Genomic DNA, 20,726 nt, shown 5'->3' with positions numbered 1-20,726 from the left:
TAAGAAACACACACACACACACACACACAGCCTCGATAGTGTATGCTTTGAATAAATCTTCCTCATGTCAGCATGGGTCGATCTTAGTCTGCCTGCATTTCAGTAGGCTGGTGTTCTCCCTGTGCCAGAAACAATGTGTGTGTGTGTGTGTGTGTGTGTGTGTGTGTGTGTGTGTGTGTGTGTTCGTTCGTGGACATATTTAGTATTTTTTTTAGTTGGGGTGGGGGTGGGGGTGGGTTGTATGTGTGCACAAATCGCTTCCCTTTCAGACTGAAGAAAGCCTCACTTGCTTGTGTGTCACATACTACCCTACATGTCCAAATGTTTGCGGACACCCCTCTTCTAATGAAAGCATTAAGTTGCACCCATTGCTGACACAAATGTGCAAATGCACAAACTCACACAGCTTGTCTGCCCTGGAGCAGATAATAAACATCATGACCCTATTGGCTCCATGCTGCCTAATAATGTCAGGCGTGGGCTAGTAGAGGGGTGTAAAGCCCCCCAGCATTGAGGAGCTGTGGAGCAGTGGAAGAACTGTGTCCTCTGGAATGATGGTGGTGGAGCTCCATCCAGTACTTTTGAATGGGATGAGTTGGGGTGGTGATCAGTCATCCAACATCCTGACCTCACTAACGCCAATGTATGCAATTAAATTCTCACAGCAATGTCTTCTTCTAAAATCAGTGGAAAGTCTTCCTCCCTGGGCAGTAGAGACAGCTACTCCAACAAAAGCAGGATAATACTCTCGATTTCAGAAGAAACAGTGAATGAGCAGGTGTCCCAATACTTTTGTCCATATAGTGTATATATTATTATACTTGCTTGCGGATATAAAGTTATGAATATATGACTGTGTGGAACTGCAAGTGTTGACGTGATATATAAGCACAATCATCGTTTTGAATCTGTGTGTGTGTGTGTGTGTGTGTGTGTGTGTGTGTGTGGACTTGAAAGGGTGAGGAGACAGACAGAGTTAATCATTAGAAGCAGATGGCCACAGGAAACTGGGAGGAGGCTTGGCGACCATTATGGAGTTTGGTATTGTTTTAATAGCGGAGCCTGTGGAACATGTGTTGGAGGGAAGTGTGTGTGTGTGTGTGTGTGTGTGTGTGTGTGTGTGTTTCAGTTGTTTCAGGCAGCTCCTGTGTAGTTTTCTGTGAGTGGATATTGGATATAGCTAATGAAAGCCATCCACAGTTTGACTAACAAGGAAAGAGTGATCACACACTCACACACACACACACACACACACACACACACACTCGCACTAATGAAGGCGTGTGAATGGTAGCCAGCTGTTCTCCTGTAAAAGTAGCCCTGAATCATTTGCATTCATGAAACCATTAGAGCTCCTCTGGCTTTTCGGCAGATCAGACGATGGAGATGTTCTTCATGGATCTCCAGCTCCAGTTCAGGACCTATCCTGGGCTGTTTCTGGTAGTGAAGGGGCTTATTATCACAGGTTTAGTTTCCCACAGAAGTGTGAACTTTGTGCACATGGTTTCTACAAGGTTCTGTAAATGCTTCTTTGGGCAGTGCCATAGAAGAACAAGTTTTGGTTCCAGACAAAGAAAAATGTGTGAAGAACCGTGGGCTCGGCGGTCTAGTGAGTCACTGTAATGCATGTGCCTAAACTCTGAGTAAAAGAAAAGTGGTCTTTTTATCCTATCAGAACAGTGGGATCAATAAAACAGAGTGCAGCACTGCTACACATAAATTGACAAAAGTATTGGGACACCTGCTCAATCATTGTTTCTTTTCAGTGAGATTAAAAAAAAAGGATTAGTCCACAGTCCAGGGAAGAAGGAAGGCTTTCTACTAGATTTTGGTGCCGCATTGCTGTGACGATTTGCTTGCATTCAGCAACTAGAGTGTTTGTGAGGTCCCCACCTTATCCCATTAAAAAGTACTGGATGGAGCACCACCACCATCAAATCATTCCAGAGGACACAGTTCTTCCACTGCTCCACAACTCAATGCTGGGGGGCTCCACAACTCAATACCCCTCTACTGGCCCGCCTTAGGCAGCATGTTGTTTGTTATCTGCTCCAGGGAGTCCTATTGTATTGGCAGTGCTTCTCTACAGGGACTTGACAAGCTGAGTGTGTGTCAGCAATGGTTGCAAGTTACAGTAGCTAAAAACATTGTTTAGCAGGGGTGTCCACAAACTTTTGGACATGTACTTGTATGATGTATCGATATTTTCTCGCACCCCTGCTCAGTACAGTGTAAAGAAGGCTGGTTTCTGTAGCAGAGCTCTGAGCACTGAGGCAGGTTAAAGTCACAGCTGTCCTTCTCCACACTCCACGCTCTCCGCCTCTACTCTTCCCCAAAACCACCGTCATCCATCAACTTTCAAATGACGCCGGCCTGCAGAGACCAGGGGCATTTCCCTCAGGTCTGCTAGGCCCATTAATGGAGCAGGAGGGGTGATAATCAATGGAAAAAGAGGAGTAATGCACTTCATCTGTTTGGTCACTCAGCGTCTCCGTCCTGCTTCCCTCAATCAAGAATGTTGTGGTTAATGGAGCGGCGTGCTGCAGGGCTAACCACCGGCTAGCCACCACTGATCTGCACACACCGCAGCGGGCCAGTGAGGTGAGACCGGGCTTCGCCTCTCAGCGGGGAGGATGAAGGGATGGGGCAGGGTTCTGCCTCCAGTCCATTTATAAATATTAGGCCGAATGTGTTGTTTTTTTGGTTCTTTTTTTTGAGATATCACACAAAAAACAGCACATTTACATACGTTATATGTCCAAATGTTTGTGGACACCCCTTCAGTTGCACCCATTGTTGGCACAGACTAATGCCAGGCGTGGGCTAGAGGGGTATAAACCCCTGGTGGTGCTCCATCCAGGACTTTTGATTGGGATGAGTTGGGTAGTTGGAGAGATTGGGAGTTGGGGATGATGAGGTGGGGTGCAGATCATCCGCTAACATCCTGACCTCACAAACACTTTTCTTGTTGCTGAATGCAATCAAATCCTCACAGCAAAAATGCTCCTCCAAAACCTAGTAGAAAGCCTTCTTACCTGGACAGTAAAGACAGTCACTCCAACAGCGAAAGAAATGTGAAGGAAGCAGGTGTCCAAATACTTTTGTCATTTGTATTCAAGCTAGAAGATCTGTTGCCTTTGTTTCTCATTCCTGTAGACACTCATTCTCTCTCTCTCTCTCTCTCTCTCTCTCTTAATCAATCAATCGATCAATTACGTAATCAATTACGTGTCGATTAACATTCTATCCTGGTAGGTTTGAGAATGTGTGGGTTGAGAGAAAAGTGTAGGGTTGTGTTTCCAGAAACTGATAGAAAAGTGTGTTTTCTGACAGAAATGTGAAATGGTTGTGGTTCTCAGTGGTTACCATGGCATCCCAGGTGGTTGCTATGGTGCCTCGCCCCAAAAGATGGTTGGTCCAAAAACCCGTCCAGTATATCTTGCTAATAGAGCCACGTCCACAAACTTTTGGCAAAAATGTGGGGTGCCATAATCCTTGCCTGAAGGCCTTTTGGCTAAAGTGTGGCACCCAAAAGTTTGCCTACTATGCTTGGCTAATAGACCTGTGTCCACAAACTTTTGGCCAAAATGTGGGTTGCCAGAACATTTGCCCAATAACTCCTCCATGCATAGTGTGTGGGAGCGTGGGAGAGTCTGGAAGAGCTGATCTTGCTCTTGTTGAAGTAACTGTCTCTACTGTCCAGATAAGAAGACTTGCTGTGAGGATTTGATTGCATTCAGCGACGAGCGTTAGTGAGGTCAGGATGTTGGATGATGATGATGATGATGATCACCACTCCACCTCATCAACTCCCCAACTCATCCCATCTAAAAGTATTGGGCGGAGCTCCACCACCATCCATCATCCCATTGTTCTACCACTGATCCACAGCTCCTCAATGCTGGGGGGCTTTATACCCCTCTACCCCTCCCTACTAGCCCACGCCTGACATTATTAGGCAGCATGGAGCCAATAGGGTCATGTTTGCTTATTCTATTGGCAGTACTTCTTCTCTACAGGGACTAGACAAGCTGTGTGTGTGCATTTGCACATCTGTGTCAGCAATGGGTGCAGCTTAAGGTAGCTGAATGCATCTTTTAGAAGGGGTGTCCACAAACTTTTGGGGTTAGCAAATGTAGCTTTGAGTAAATGTGCGGCGCAGTGCGGTTAGAGGTGAAGGGTGAGGGGAGTTAGTTTCAGTGTCGGGTGTAGGGGAAAACAGGGAGGCGGAGGTGAGAGACGGCGGATGGTGGAGGTGCTCTTTCGGTGTTAAGCTGAGGATCAGTTAGTACAGGAATGTGTTTTTAGGTCAAGTCCACTGGCATCTCTCTCTCTCTCTCTCTCTCTCTCTATGTCTATGTCTATGTCTATGTCTCTCTCCCTGTCTCTCCGCCTTCCTCCATTCAGCTCAATGAACTCTATGAGAACCTTGCGAGACGAACACATTGCGTCGACTTGGGGGTTGCCATAGCGATGATCAGTGTGGGTCAGTGTGTGTGTGTGATGTGTTGATGTGTGGCGGCGCGTGGGAGTGTTGTCAACCTCGCACTTCTGCTCAACGTCGGGCGCTTGTGTTCTCTCGCGTCCGATTGGCTGAGGGAGCTGCTGGTTTTTATTAATGGCACAAGGCAGTCGGCAGGCAGAAAACTAGCCCTGCCGTCCCTATATCTCTCTCACACACATACACACACACACACACACGTACACGCACACACATACACACACACATACACACACACACATATGGATGTCCTCAGTTGTCACGATATGATGAATGCCTATATGAACCATGTTACTGTTAGAACTGGCTCTTGGAACTGGACCATGTCTGTCTCTCTAGCAGAGGAGCCCGTATCAGCCGTGAGCTGCTTGTGAGGTTAGTGTGGGTTTCTGAACTGTTCATAATCATATTCATATATACATGACACTAGGGTTGATGACAGGGTTGTGGGTTCGATACCCGGACTCGGCAAGCTGCCACTGTTGGGCAAAACCTTGAGCAAGACCCTTCACCCTCTCTCTGCTCCCCGGGCGCTGGAGTTGGCTGCCCACTGCTCTGGGTGTGTGTGTGTGTGTGTTCACTACCACAAATGGGACACATTTTGCTGTACATTTTACAGTGACCGATACCTGCACCTTTACCTTCAGGATCTTGGGAAATGAGATCTGAGCGCTCAAATCTCTTAGGGGTACCCAAACTTTTGCATGGTGCCCCATAGTGGTTTTTCGTACTTTCCAATCCACAGGTACGGAGATTTCGACCAGGTGGTGCCCAAACCTTTGCAAGTCGCCGTGCATAAAAGGTAAAAGGTAAAGGTGCACGTACTTTATCCTCCGCATTTGACCCACACACACACACACACACACACACACACACACACTAGGGTCAGTGAGCACACAGTAAGCAGTGGGCAGCCAACTCCAGCGCCCAAGGAGCACAGAGAGAGGGTGAAGGGCCTTGCTCAAGGGCCCAACAGTAGCAGCTTGCTACTCTAGACTGGGTATCGAACCCACAACCCTGTCATCAATAGTATAATCCGTGACCCGAGCGAACGCTGCTTGCGGTTTTGAAAGGCCGCAGTGGCCGCGCTCGTAAAAGAAGCTCGCTGAGTTTCCATTACGGAGAACGAGGAGTGACGGACGAGAACCTCAAAAAAAGAAAAACGAGCCAGCCGAAGCATCTGGCGTAAAAAAAAAAGGAGGGGGCATTAAGACCTGAAAACCGGAGGCGAACAGGAACGTGGTGGGATTTAAGCATGCTCTCTACGTTCCTCACATTAATAACATGATCCTTTTATTAATTCATTCATTCATTTATTAATTTATTCATTTATTTCTTTATTAAAGCAAGCGTCCCCTCTTGCTCACCTACCCCTCTTTCTGAAGGTAGACGCTACCTGTAGGTTCTGTGGTGGCATTTGTAGGACTGTTGGAGGCTTCTTTACTCTTCTGGTGGTTCTTTTGGGCTGAACTTGCTAAGAAGGCCTGACCTGTCCATGTTGATCAGCTTGATGTAAATCATTGTAAATGATGTAGCAGACAGTGAAACAGTGGCTTGTGATTTCTAACTGCTCTGAGATCTGTTTAAAACCCCCTTCCCAGACTCCTCTGCATCTCCACCCTTCTTTCTGAAGGCCTCAGAGAGCTCTCTGGATCTGGTCATGATGGTGATCTTCTTCACCCCTCACTTCAACCATAAATCAGGAGCAGACCAGACTAAACGAGTCTGAGGTTTAAATCAGACAGACTCCTCCAGAATAAACCTCTCCAACGATGTTCTAATCATCTGCAGCTGATGTTCTGGACCTGGTTCTGATTCTACACATTTGAAGGAGTGATAAATGTTGGGGGGTCCAACTTTTTCCCTTTTCCTCACAAGAAAATTACATTTTTGTTCATTTCAAATTTACAGCTGATAATTTTTTTTTACCTCAGCAGCAGATCCTTTAAGTCCTGTAAGTCGTGAGGTGGCACTTTTTGAGCTGACCCTTTCCAACGATGACCGTTAACAAGCCGTGGCTCTAACAAGCTCATTTAAGGTCTTGGGGAATGAAATCCGAGCGCTCAAATCTCTTGGGGTACCCAAACTTTTGCATGGTGTCCCAGAGTTGTTGTTTTTTTTTTCTTGCTTCATCTTCAACTTTGAGTCTTTTGGAGATCAGCACATCTTCTGCTGATCAAACGATCCACAGTAACAGTAACAAAGTCTTGCCAGACTAACCTTTGATCCAGTAAGTCGTGAGGTGGCTCTTTTGATGGGATCTACACCACACAACACCTGCCTGATGTCTTTGAGGTGTTCTGACCCAGTCGTATAGAACATCAGGTTGTAGTCGTAGATTCATCAGTGTTTTTCCCTTCACCTGTCAGTGGTACTAATGTTATGGCTGATCACTGTAAAAGTATAATGATGCATTATTATTCAATTATTACAGACAAAAGAGGAGAATTGAGTCTGATTAAAATGTAAAGTGAGGACATCTAATTGATCATGTAATGACGCTTTTATGAACAGTGAAACACGCATAATAACTCATAATAAAACTGCATAATAAAAAGGTTAATGAGCAACATAAACAGTTATTAATTTGCACATTAATAACCATAATCTTTATTTATCCTGAGCAGAGCCTCTCACTGAGTAAACCAGTGACCCAGCCAGGTGGTGTGTCCCACCACACACGTACCCCAGCCTGGGTGCCTTTAAAGAGTGACCGCTTGACTCTCTTAATGTGGTCAATCAGGCAAGGCCTCGTTTTCCAGGAAACAAAGGGGGGGGGGTAACATCGGTGGGATTGCATGGATTGAACCCATGACCTGCAGATCACCACTGCCTGTACTGAAGAAGCCTTGAAGTGTGTCTTTGTGGGTAACAGTGTGTCGGACCGTGCTACCAATTAGCACCATGCTAAATGGTGGGCTATAAGCTTCCATTAGCCTCATAGCTCAAGTGTGAAACAACGTGATGCCTTGGCTAATCAAAGGGGAATTTGTCCGTCTTCGAAAGAGAGATGTAATCGCCCGAATCGGCTGGCGAATTCGAAACCTCTCCTCCGAGCCGTGTGTTTAGATTCAGATGAAGAGCGAAAGCTCCTGGCCGCCTCGCCGCTCTTCTGGATTCAGTTTTAAGCGCTAGATCCCTCTTTATGATTTGTTTATGGTCTAGAACCAGCGTTCATCTGTCATCTCCTCAGTGCGATCCATCATCCGAGTGAAAATGAGGCTTTAAATATAGCAGGGGTTTGGAACAGAGCGCTGCTTCCTGAGCTCTTATTGGATGCAGGATTGGATTCAGTCCTAATGCAGCGGAGAGACGAGAGAAACGCTGCGATTTGCACTAATGCCAGCGGTGGAGTGGTGGCCGGTGTTGGAACGCTGCCTGCAGAGGAGCAAAGTGTTGTTTATGTGTGTTTGTACTTGGGCCAGTGGGATGCTTCTGAGGAAATAATGCTTCATAATGAATAGGAACGCTCTCTGTTTATTATATATATATATATATGGTCAAGATTTGGCTGTAGAGCTGGACGGTAACTTGTTTTTGAGTCCTGATCTGTGCTTGATGTCACAGAACCCTGTGATATGCAACAGGGATGCACTGATGCTGCTTTTTCAGTTCCGATACCGATACATAACCTTAGCATATCGGACGATATACCTCACCATGTGGGAGAGACTTACGGCATCAGGATTGAATTAAACGTTACTTTACTAACTTCCTAAAAAAAAAATACTAAAAAAAAAAAAATACTATAATATATATAATTATAATATATATCATATATATAAATTATAATATATAATATATATAAAAAGAAATAAATAATATTTATTTTATTTATTATTTATTTATTATATAATAAACAAATGTCAAATAAATGGCAATTTAGTATATATATCTCAACACATACATACATTTAGTGCAGTCTCACACCAACAAGTCAAAGTGAAAGGATCGGGTTCATGGATCGTCCTAATTATTTAATACCCGATCCAGCTAATTTTGTTTATATCCATATCCGATCCTCATATGGGTTCAGTGCATCCCTAATATGCACACCATCTAATCTAATCTATAAAGGTGAGAAGATCGAAGGAGCTTCAGGTCCAAGGTTTTATCGTGATCCATTTCAGCTGCAATACGAAGGGTTCAGTGCTTGTTAGCAACATTAGCCTAGCATCTCTGGGCTTGGCTGATCGACTCGCATCCGGGGTCAGTGGTCAGTCATGTACAGTCCTTTCCACCAGTGTGAGGAACCCTTCAACCAGGCAAGCAAGTACATGTTTCTGTGAGCTGCCATGTTCCTGTATAGAACCCTTCCCTTGGCTAAAGAACCTTAAGAGTGTATGGAGGGGTTGTGCCGTTGAGGCCGATCGCAGCTCTGTGATGCTGGTGTTTGGTCTGTACTGTTCAGGCCGAGCTTTTCAGCCGTGTGTTTAATCTCCCAGGCTGCAGTGTGTAAGTCCTCGTCCCTCAGAGAGCAGCTCCGACACATTCCTGCCTGATATGTTTCCTTAAAGAAGCGCCTGAAGCACAAAACCACTCCAATTAATTCAGCGCTGCTCTGCTTTTTGAAACTGGGAGTCTGTGAAAACGGTTTGCCGTGAAACTGCTGATGCAGCTGGTTTTGCCATTCAGCCTCATTACTGTATTATTTTACACCATTACGCCGCCACGGAGATTCACTCCTGTGCCGTTCAATTCAATTATCTATGCTCCATTTCCAAGAATATTCTGCTTGTACTTTCCCACGTAGAGGGTTTGGACTTGGTCACCAAGCGTTTTCCACATCATCCCTGCCTCTGTGTTAGCTCTGTACCTTCCTAAGGCATATATATTAGAATATTGGTATCAGTTTGCGTTTTAGAAATAAAAAATAAAAGTATTGGGACACCTGCTTATTTATTGCTTCTTAAATCTGAAATCAAGGGTATAAAAAAAAGAGTTGGTGCTGCTTTTGTTGGAGTAACTGTCTCTACTGTCCAGGAAGAAGGCTTTCTACTAGATTTTGGAGAGGGATTGCTGTGAGGATTTGATTGCATTCGTCTGCAAGAGAGTTAGTCAGGTTAGGATGTTGGATGATGATGATGATCACCACCCCACCACCTCATCATCCCCAACTCCACAACTCAATTCCAGAGAACACGGTTCTTCCACAGCTCCACAGCTCAATGCTGGGGGTCTTTATTAGTCCCGCAGTGGGGAAATTCTCAGTGTCACAGCAGAAAGGGATAGCAAGACACTCAGATACAAAAATGTAACTGAGTGTCTTGCTATCCCTTTCTGCTGTGACACTGAGAATTGAGCTGTGGAGCAGTGGAAGAACTGTGTTCTCTGGAATTGAGTTGTGGAGTTGGGGAGTCATGTGTAGAGAGAGTCCTATTCTATTGGCTGTACTTCTTCTCCATAGGGACTAGACAAGCTGTGTGTGTGCATTTGCACATCTGTGTCAGCAATGGGTGCAGCTTAAAGTAGCTGCATGCATTCATTAGAAAGGGTGTCCACAAACATATGGACATTTGGACGTATAATGTGTATTAGCCTAGCATTAATAAACAGAGCTGTCAGGGCAGTTTTTAATTAAAATGCAAGTGAACTCTTAAACCCATGACTCGGTGCTGGCGCCACCTTGTGGAGAATTTGACATTGTTGGCATTTAGGCATTTGTTAATCTGCGTCCTTCCCTTCGAAATAGCGAGATTTGTTAGCAGACTGCCTCAGTTAATATTTTATCACCCTGTTATTTGTTTCGGCGTTAAATAAATGAAATAAAATAATAATACATTAGATAGCAATGTAAGCAGAAAGCAGTGAGAGCTTATTGTCAGGGTATTCAATATAAAAGCCTGTGATTTTTGGTCAAAAAATATTTATTTATTTATTTATTTATTTATTGTGCGTCCCTCAGTTTGACTTACCACCCCGTCACACTGACTTGTTGTGTATGCATGTTATTTGCAGTTGCTTTAGAGAGGAAGTGACATCATTTGAACTTTTTCGGCAAAGCCAGGAACAAAAAAAAAAAAAAAAGGTACTGTTACATCGTTTATTTGTTGCTCTTTCATCAACTTAACCACCCCGTTACACGAAGGAGGTTTTTACATTTTTATTTATTTTTATTTTATTTTATTTTATTATTTTATTTCGTTTTATTTATTTATTTATTTATTTATTTTTATTGTGAATTGTGTTAAGAATTGATTGGTCAGGAACCTGACCACACGAAGTACTGTGGCCAGTTATAGGTGTAAATTTACGACCCCGTCACATCCCATCCTGTCATGTCTTATTGTGAATTTGAGAGCCTGGAAATGACACCAGTTTTGTAGAATTGCTGAGTTTCAGTTGTGGCCTGTTTTACAGGTGTTTATGAAAAGACTAATAATGCAGAGATAATGTAAACCATGCTTTCCCATCACCACACATTGCTCTGTATAAACTGTATAATGATCACTGTACCGGCTGAACTGTCGGCTCCCTTCTCCGCCGCGATGAAAATAGCACTGACGTCACAGCTCTGCGGGTGCGGGTCATTCATGTGGCGCCTCCTGGTGGGAAAGTCGCTTCTCTGATGAAGCCGAGGCCACTTGAAAGCAGCACGAGATGTCTGTGGGTCTCCGTCCATGGCTGAAGCTATTGCATCATGGGTGATGTGGTTTTTTCCCCTCGCAGGCCTTTGACTCAGGAGGAGATCGCCCAGCGCCGGGAGTTGGCCAGACAGAGACATGCGGAGAGGCAAGCGACCAGTCAGAGCGCAGAGAACCCGGAGTCAGCCAACGCTGGGGGCACTCAGACAGCGACCTCCGCTAACAACACCAACACAGGCAAGCAGTTCATAATGAACTCACATTAACTTAAATCAGCGTCATGTAGCAGTTCACCCTCCTTCTGCAGCTTCAGAGTCAAGACTGCACTCCACTCCACTGCCTGGAACAGGAGAACTAACAGGGCGTCTCCGTCATTCCCACTCCGGGCCGGAGCGCTGCTGCTGCTGCTACTGCACTATGGAGGTTTGGTGGTGGAGCTGCAGGAGGAGAACCTCTCTCCAGAACTGCTGTGTAACGCTGCAGAACCCATAGAGTTATATTAGTGTAAAATCCTGTAGTATTACTCTACCACCTCAGCCCACATGCTGCTCCACCTTCAGATCAAGCTTCTGCAGCTCTCAGCTTGTCCACAAATGCATGTTTACAGCAGTCTGTCCATGAGGGGGCGCTCAAAGCTTGATTTATATTTATCGCAGTGGAGTAAAAGTGAATTACACTGTCTGAGTTTGTCTTAAATGCAGCCTTTTAGGGACTCAAATAAAAAAAAAAGAGTTATCTTCTAAAGTTGTGCTAGAGGAGGGCAATATGACGATTTTATTTTGGGGTGGGGGGGCGCATAACAGAAATATCATGAATGCTCAAATAAAACTCTTTTGTTCATTAGAAAAAGGGTAATTAGTCCCGTTTAATTGGATGGAATGAATAAAAATCACTGTATTAAGTATATTATATTATTTGGATAGCACTTTTTTTATTAAATATGGCTCACTGTCAAAATATTGTGATAAATATTGCATTATTTATTTAATTCAATTAATTATTGCTTATTTCTTGCACCAGGAACAATTTTCTGAATATTTTTTCTTTTTTTTTTATTATTATTAATTTGTTAGTTAATTTTCTCTAAATTTGGTCACTAGCAATGCTCCCAACACTAGGAGGTTAAGGACTAAAAGGTGAAGGTGCACGTATTTGTTACTGTACTGAACACACACACACACACACACACACACACTCAAGTGAACTAAGAACAGTGAGCACACACACCCCCAGAGGGGTGGGCAGCCAACTCCAGCACCCGGGGAGCAGAGAGGGTAAAGGGCCTTGCTCAAGGGCCCAACAGTGGCAGCTTGCCGAGCCCCGGAATCGAAACCACAACCCTGTCATCAATAGCCCGGAGCTCTAACCACTGAGCCACCGCTCATCACCCATCACACCTTAACACCCCTCTCCTCTGATACATGCAAAACCAGTCTCCGCCTCTTTCTGACAATGCTCGGAGAAAAGTGCAGCATCCCCAGCTCCACCTGTCCACAGAGACCACCTGTCCCAGAGAACAGGGCCAATCGCTCTGATGGCAAAGCGGCACGTCTCGTGATTCGAACCAGCAACCCTCGGGCCATAGTGGCAGTGCATTAGACCGCTGAGCCTCTCTGAGAATTCTCAGGCTGTCCTCAAATATAAACGCTTTTTTTTAAGTATTTTCTACTGATGTAAATAGATCCCATACTCACATTCAGTGGATTTAAAAAAGTGTCAGTGATGGATTATACGGGGTATTGACTCTAGGCCCATCAGAACAAATGCGTTGATGAATGAATAATAGCTGTAATTAACACATTTTCCTAGTTTGACCTTTTGACCTATCTGTAGCAGTGCATGCTAAAGCCCAGCTGCTCGTGCTCTGAATGTCTCAGATGAGAGAAATGATGTTATCCATGATCATCTGCTCAAAATAATGCAATTTACTGAGCATTACTGGATCATTTTAATAGTTTAACAGCTCTAATGCAATCATTTACACATCGTAGTGCGCTGTTCTCTCACTGTGTGTGTGTGTGTGTGTGTCCGACTGTGTACCCCTACAGATACCGAAGCACTGTGTGCACAAAGAGAAGCTCTGACAGTGAAGCCCGCAGAGGAAGAGGAGGAGAAAGAGCACTTCGTAGCGTTTGCACGCGTCTACAGTGGCGTGGTCCGCAGAGGCCAAAGGGTATTCGTGCTCGGGCCCAAATACGATCCTGCGCTCGCCCTTAGGACGGTGAGACCACCTGCCCCATCATTTGTCATACGAGTATGTTAACGGAGCTAATGGAGATCACTTAGCCTGATGACATTAGCTCTGTGATGTCGTCAGCTTTACTGTCCAGTCCTGCCTATAATCATTAATCAGTCCCATTATGTCGGCCTTACGCCATATCCAGATTAGCCCTCTGACCAGTCAGTGCTTTTTTCAGCTTCCTGACCAATCAGGGCTCCAGGTGAGTTCCTGTGGGCGTTTTGATGATGAATCAAGATGAACGACAAAGACGACTCCAAGAGGTTGCAGTGAGGCAACACTAGAGGGCGCTCCTAAGTATGAGAACCCAACACGAACAAGGGATATTTGTTATACACTACGTGTATAAAAGTTTGTGGACACCCCTCCTAACGAATGCATTCAGCTACTCTAAGTTGCACCCTGTGTTCTCTGGAGTGATGGTGGTGGAGCTCCATCCAGTACGTTTGGATGGGATGAGTTGGGGATGATCATCACCACCAACATCCTGACCTCACTAACCTTATTGTGATGGAATGCAATCAGATCCTCACAGCAAACAGATGCTTAACAACAAAATCTATTAGAAAGCCTTCCTCCCTGGACAGTAGAGACAGTTACTCCAACAAAAGCACCCTTGATTTTAGACGAAACAATGAATGAAAAGGTGTCCCAATACTTTTGTCCAAGAAGTGTATTATATATAATGATACTCCAGTTATAGGACTGTCAAACTCATTTTTCATGACGTTGGAGTTGGATTGCCTCATGACATGTACAGAAAGCCCTTTAAAGTTAGCGAGCTGTTCAGCTGACCAGCCAATCAGCACTCGGTAGCTATGATGCTAGTGTCTTTTAGCCCTGAACCTGTTGTATGGCCTTCTACAGTCTGAAAGTTAGTACGTTAATTTTCCGCAGGTAGCTCCATTCACCCCACACCCAGGCAGTTTAGATAGGGAGTTGTCATCTGCTGATCACGTCGTCTTACTAGGTGCTCCTCCTGCATCCTGACCCCCACACAAGCTGCTCCGTTATGCTCATTAGTACAACACTGGTAAAACACCTCCCTGAAAGCTCCTGCTTTGGTATTCTGAAGTAATCCAGCGTGAAAGCTCAGGGGCGGGACCGAGACTGAGGCGAAGTCGAGGTGCAATTTATATATATGTATGTGTGTGTGTGTGTGTGTGTGTGTGTGTGTGTGTGTGGTAGATTAAAGTGAAAAGGTCACTTGGGAACAGACTGAAGACACTGCAGGGTACTGATCTGAGACCAGCTGTTTGCCTGTATTGGGTTCTTCATTTTTCAGCAGAGAAGGATTGATTAACCAATTGATAAGCCCTCAACATCTAAATCTGATGGCTAGGGATTTTCTGATCAGGTTATTCTGCCCCCTGATCCGATCCGGGTGTCTTAATGCTGATTATCATCTGATCTGATCTGATCTGATCCGATCTGATCTTTTGTGTGTGTGTATAAATAATAATCAATGAACTGCTAATTAATGTGATCAGTAAAGTCTCTTTATTTTCAGTATCAGATTCTATAATCAGACATTCTGGACTGTTTATTTAGTTTATTCAATAATATCTTAAAATCCAGTCTGACCAATCAGCTCCCCGCGTCTTTACAACACTGCAGTCTAATCACTTCCACTACCATAGTGTGTGTGTAGTGGTACACACTCTGGACTGGTATCTGTGGTTGTTGGTCTACTGGTGTGTATTAACTGGTTTATAGTGGGTGAATGTGCATGAGTGTGTGTGTGTGTGTGTGTGTGTGTTAGCATTAGCATTAGCCTCCACTCGGTTCGGAAGGGGTTCTTCAGCAGTTCTCCGGTTCTCCCGCTGGTAAAACAGAGCTTTTCAGTGAGAGTTTTATAAGGGTCAGATATTATGGTCTGTTTTCAGGTTCCACTGTAAAATAGCTCCACACTGCAGAACCTCAACTCCTTTATTTACCTTCTGAGAACGTCCGCACTGCTGCTGCTGCAGCCAGCTGGGGATAATGTCAGTTAATGGCCCTTTGAGGACACCAGATGGCGCTCTGAACACTGTGGTTAAAATAAAGACTTGGAATTGGACCAGGATTAAAATAGCCGATACCCGATCCATTCAAATATGCCACTGGATTGGATTGAAATATGGCACCGGACTATCAGATGTTCGAGTGTTTAGAGCATCCACCTTTACCTTAATCACAGCTTCCGGAGACTGACTCTCAGTGTTTCTGATGGGCAAAGAGTTGATTGTTGTTTTTTTGGGATTTTTTGGGGGGCAAGTGGATCATCTTCTAACTAATCTTCTCAGAAACATCTCAGTGAATAGATGACTTCATGGCCAATGTGACTGGACCTTTGCTTGGATTTAGACTGTATTGCGCTGTAGATCTGATGTTGACATGTCTTTAAATGTTATATAAGAACACCACCTTCGCAAATGTGATGTTATTTTTAACGAGCAAACGTACTGGCAGGTGCTAACGGGCACAAATGAGTCGCTTTGAGAGTAGGCGGCCTTTTCTGAACATCAGAAGAAGATTCCACAGCCATGTGTTGTTCATCAAGAATTATTATTTATATAATATACATTTATATGGAGGTTTTGCTCTTCATTAAGAAATTGTACAAATAAACACTAATATTGTAGCCTGGGCTGGTTACAAATGACTACTCCACTGTTTTCGTCTTCACCTGACTGTTATTGGCTCTAATCCCCGCCCTATCCCCTGTCCTTCTGTCAGCTACCTGAAGGATGTTCAGCAGACGACGCTTTGCCCTCCATAGCTCACCTGGCCTGCTGTACAGTGGAGCATCTCTACCTGCTGATGGGCCGAGAACTGGAGGAGTTGGAGGAGGTTCCTGCAGGAAATGTTCTAGGTACGTGATCCTAGTCCCAAATCATGAGGAATCAGCACCATAAGCATAAGTGACCTGGCATTCCATTCCTGAACTTCTCCTGACTGATAAGGGTTCTAAACGCCAACCTGTTTGTTTTGAGACCTTCCGCTAGCTCTGATTGATTCTCATCATCATCTGATATTGGTTCTAATCAAAATCTTGTTTTTTTATATGCTCTCCTGACTGGTATTGGTTCTAATCACCACACTGTTTAACCAGAGCTCTAACAGACTGGCATTGGTTCTAATCATTACCTTGTTAATTTGAGACCTTTTGCTGGCTGATATTGGTTCTACTTACAATCTTGTTTTTTATGAACTCCCCCAACTGGAATTGGTTCTAATAACCGCCTTGCTTGTTTTGAGACCTGTCCTGACTGGTATTGGTTCTAATTACCACTTTGTTTATTCTGAGACCTTTTCGTCTACGTTTGCGGCATCTACGTGACTGGTATTGACCTTCTGCTGACTGATATTGGTTCTAATCACCACCCTGTTTAACTAGACCTTCTCCTGACTGAAATGGGTTCTAATAACCACCCTGTGCGTTTGGAGACCTCTACATGACTGGTATTGCCTCTGATCATAACATAGTTTGTTTTTATGACCTTCTGCTGACTGATATGGGTTCTAATCACTTTTTCGTTTATTATTTTAAGAAACTGGTATTGGTATTGACTGGTATTGGTTCTAATCACCACCTTATTTGCTCTGAGTCGTCACCTTCACTGCAGTTGGTTCTAATCACTATCTTGTTTGTTCCGAGGCCTTCTCCTGGCTGTTATTAGTTCTGATCACAACCTTGCTCTTATGAACACAGTAGTGCAGGATCTTGTCTTGCGTCAGGTTTCAGAATAATAAATGGACGCCCATGAGGAGATTTTACGGAACAGTAACATCTCCCTTTTGGCTTTGGCAGTATTCTCCCTGGGTGTAAAGACACCACACACCCCACCCCAATAAAAAAAAACCCTGAAAGCTGGTCCAGCCAGGCTGCTATTTATGATGGCCTTTAGTTTAGGATGTCAAACATGGCCTTCAGAGACGATGACATCAGGGGGAGGAGAGTAGCTGACAGAATCCTCCATCGAAAAGATCTAATTTACAGTGTGAGCACGTCTGTTGCCATAGCGACAGAGATTATCTAAGGACATTTCAAAGAGTGTCTTTTTCATCTGAGCCTGTCTGTACATTTGAAACATTGCTAATCAAATCAGGCATTTAAGGAAAAGTGAAAGCACTGTATCTGTGACCTCTAACTTGACCTAGAAGAAGATTTGCAACTTACGCAGTCAGTCCAGCATGTTCAGAACATTTAGCTGAGCTAAACTAATGATTGTATTGGTTCTAATCCCCCTTTTTGTTCTGAGACCTCCTCCTGAGTGGCATTGGTTCTGATCACTTTCTTTGTTTTGAGACTTCTTCCTGATAGGGGTTGGTTCTAATCACCCCTTTCTTAGTTTTGAGACCAATATCTTAGTTATTGGTTCTAATCCCCTTTCTTTGGGATTTGTTCTAATTACCATTTTACTTTCACATATTTTGAAAAGTGTGTACTTGTTTTGAGCTCTATACCAGATGGGTATTGGTTCTGTTCCAAACCTTTCTTGTTTTAAGACCCCCTTAGACTGACTTTGGTTCTAATCACAATTCTTTTCTGTTCACTTGCCCTTATTATTGATTTGGTTCAAAAACCCATTTGTTCTGTTTCTTTTGACTGGGATTGATTCTAATCATGATTATCTAATTGTTGAGGCCTCTTTATGTCATATATTGGTATATAATATGATATGATATGATATGATATCTAATCCCCCATTTCTTAGTTTTGAGACCTATATATTACAGTTATTGGTTCTAATAATTGGTTCTAGTTATTGGTTTTCTTTGTTATAATACCTCCTCCTGACTGGGATTTGTTCTAATGACCACTTTCTTTGTTTTGAGCTAAATACCTGATGGGTATTGGTTCTATTCCCCACTTACCTTGTTTTGAGACCTCCTTCGACTGACTTTGGTCCTAATCACATTTTCTTTTATGTTCAATTGCCCTTGATTGGTTCCAAAACCCATTTTCCCCTCACTGGTATTGGTTCTAATCACCACTTTGTTTCTTTTGAGCCCCCCCCCCAATAAGTTCTGATCATCACCTTCTTTGTTTAGCTGCATCTCACTTTGGCACCCTAAATGTGTGACATGGTAACCTTTGGTATCGTAGTTTACTGCGACTGTGACGACAAAGTGGTGTCTCTTCATGACTTAAATACTTTCGTATTTAATAGAAGTGACTAACATTAAGTGCTAATATAATTAAATATTAGGATTAACATGAGAAACTAACCATGGGCTCTGCAGGATGTGAAAGTTAGTGACCAATAAGATCTCTATTGGTAAAATTCAGCAGCAGACAACAGTGAAAGGTCCCATCTACGGTCAAAAGCAGCAGAAAGATGGAAAATAAAAGCATCCAGATACACAGGGAGTCCTAGAGGTTCATTTAAACTGCGTTCTTGCTCAGAGTTGATGACTTTTATTATTTTTTAGATCCTGGAAAAGCAACAGAACTATCTCTGAAGTTTCTCTCGTTGAGGTCATGATGTTTGTGAGATGGTCTTCTGTAATAAATCACAATCGGCGAGAAGCTACTATGGAAAAACAGTGATCGGTCCACCCGTTTGGTTTAGGAATGAGAGACCTCAACATTGGTTCGGTTCTTCTCATTTAGCCTTTGTATCTGTTTTTCTGTACCCAAGCACAAAACAAAAGTGTGTGTGTGTGTCTTGCAGAATGTGCTGAAGCCTGATGACATGCATAATCAGCTGTAGCCTATACCCGATTAAAAGCTTCAGAAGGGGAGGAGTGTGTTTGGCTGGAGATCTAACACACCATCATATCTGTGATTCATGTCCAGGTTTTTTCACCCCCCCTACAGTAGGCGTCCAGCTACGGCCGACCAGAGCAATTAAATGTAATTTATGGCCTCCAGCATTCCTGCACTCCCCCATGTGTGTCTGGGGTTCGTACAGTCGGGATTGAAGTTCCGCTTTTTATCTGAGTCCTCTTATCCCTCATTAAACCACACCAAACACTCAGCCTTTCCCTTTGTTAGTCAGCTCACACTTGCAGAATGAACTCCGTTAGCGCTGCTGCAGCGTTCTGTTGACCTTCTTCATCAGTGAATCTAAGAGATCCTGCAGTAACCCTTTAACTATGCGCGAAGGGAAGGTGCTACACAGGTACAGGTTTGTTCTTCAAGGTGCAGGCTATGTAAATGTACCCTCAGAGGTACCCTCCACACCGTCCCTAAAGTTCAGTAGTGTACCTCAAGCCTCGCTACATTCACTTTCCCAGGGAGAAGGTGCAAACTCCCTGAATTCATTCTCTGGATCAACTTTATCTCACAGTGAGAGCTAGCCAGGCTTAAGTACAGCCTTCAAACATGGTGGCGGTAGTTTCATCAACAACAGCTCACAGTGAGAGCTAGCCAGGCTTAAGTACAGCCTCCAAACATGGTGGAGGTAGTTTCATCATTAACAGCTCACAGTGAGAGCTAGCCAGGCTAAAGTACAGCTTCCAAACATGGTGGCGGTAGTTTCATCAACAACAACTCACAGTGAGAGCTAGCCAGGCTAAAGTACAGCTTCCAAACATGGTGGCGGTAGTTTCATCAACAACAACTCACAGTGAGAGCTAGCCAGGCTAAAGTACAGCCTCCAAACATGGTGGAGGTAGTTTCATCATCAGCTCACCAATTCTTGCATTCTAGCATCATTTTTATTAAAGTTCTGTACATTTTTTGGCTGATTTTGAATTCGTCACACAGCTCCACTTTTCTCAGAACGGGTGAGAATCGTTCTCTGCTTGTGTGTGGATATCGACTGAAGGCTTGGCCTGTGTTTATTTTATGAGATTTTTTCATAAATTATGAAGGAGAGGCGCATTAATGCATCGACATTGTTGTCTAATGCTGCCAGGAGAGGTGTGTGTGTGTGTGTGTGTGTGTGTGTGTGTGTCTAGTGCACTCGTCAATAAGGCGATACGCCCTTGAGTGAGTGTTAGAGTGCTTTATTTCATAATTCAGTTTGGACAGTGGGCAGGGGCTCGGAGCAGCCGTGAACGGAGCTGAATTGTGTTAGCCGCTGTTCTCGTGTCACAGAGGTGAAGCCGGTCGACTCTCCCGAGGCGCTAAGCGCATGGTTTCATAACAGAAAGCCGATCTCCCACTGAGGGCCGTGCGGAAGCTTCGGCGCCTGTCGCCGTTTTTTTTTTATTATTATTTTATGGTAATTTTAGTGTATCGTTAATTAGGTACTCGCAGGTACTCGTCAGGAAACACCACTAGGATTTAGCCATACTGTAAGAGGTGAGAACATTCGGTGGCATGTTTGTCAGTATACAGAAAACTGTAACTGTAGCTGCAGGGTTCGAGAGGTATTTCCACCCTCACACACACACACTGCCTACTACGACATGATGATGAGGACACATTCAACCAGGCGTGTCCGAACCTGGTGTAACCTCACAGCTT

At 44.1% G+C, this 20,726-nt stretch overlaps 1 protein-coding gene across 2 annotated transcripts in view; it reads left to right on the top strand.

Moving 5' to 3' along the window:
- The window catches only part of efl1 (elongation factor like GTPase 1), a 109,283-nt gene that overhangs the window by 20,687 nt on the left and 67,870 nt on the right, over positions 1-20,726 (top strand). For both annotated transcript variants that reach the window (XM_072660858.1, XM_072660857.1), the window contains exons 13-15: positions 11,171-11,322; positions 13,134-13,306; positions 16,043-16,178. In XM_072660858.1, coding sequence (XP_072516959.1) covers positions 11,171-11,322; positions 13,134-13,306; positions 16,043-16,178 — 461 coding nt within the window. The remainder of the gene's footprint in view (positions 1-11,170; positions 11,323-13,133; positions 13,307-16,042; positions 16,179-20,726) is intronic.

Source organism: Salminus brasiliensis, chromosome 17, assembly GCF_030463535.1.
Source record: "Salminus brasiliensis chromosome 17, fSalBra1.hap2, whole genome shotgun sequence".
Lineage (NCBI taxonomy): Eukaryota > Metazoa > Chordata > Actinopteri > Characiformes > Bryconidae > Salminus > Salminus brasiliensis.
Note: the sequence above shows the minus strand (reverse complement) of the source record. Positions and strands in the feature narration are given on the sequence as shown.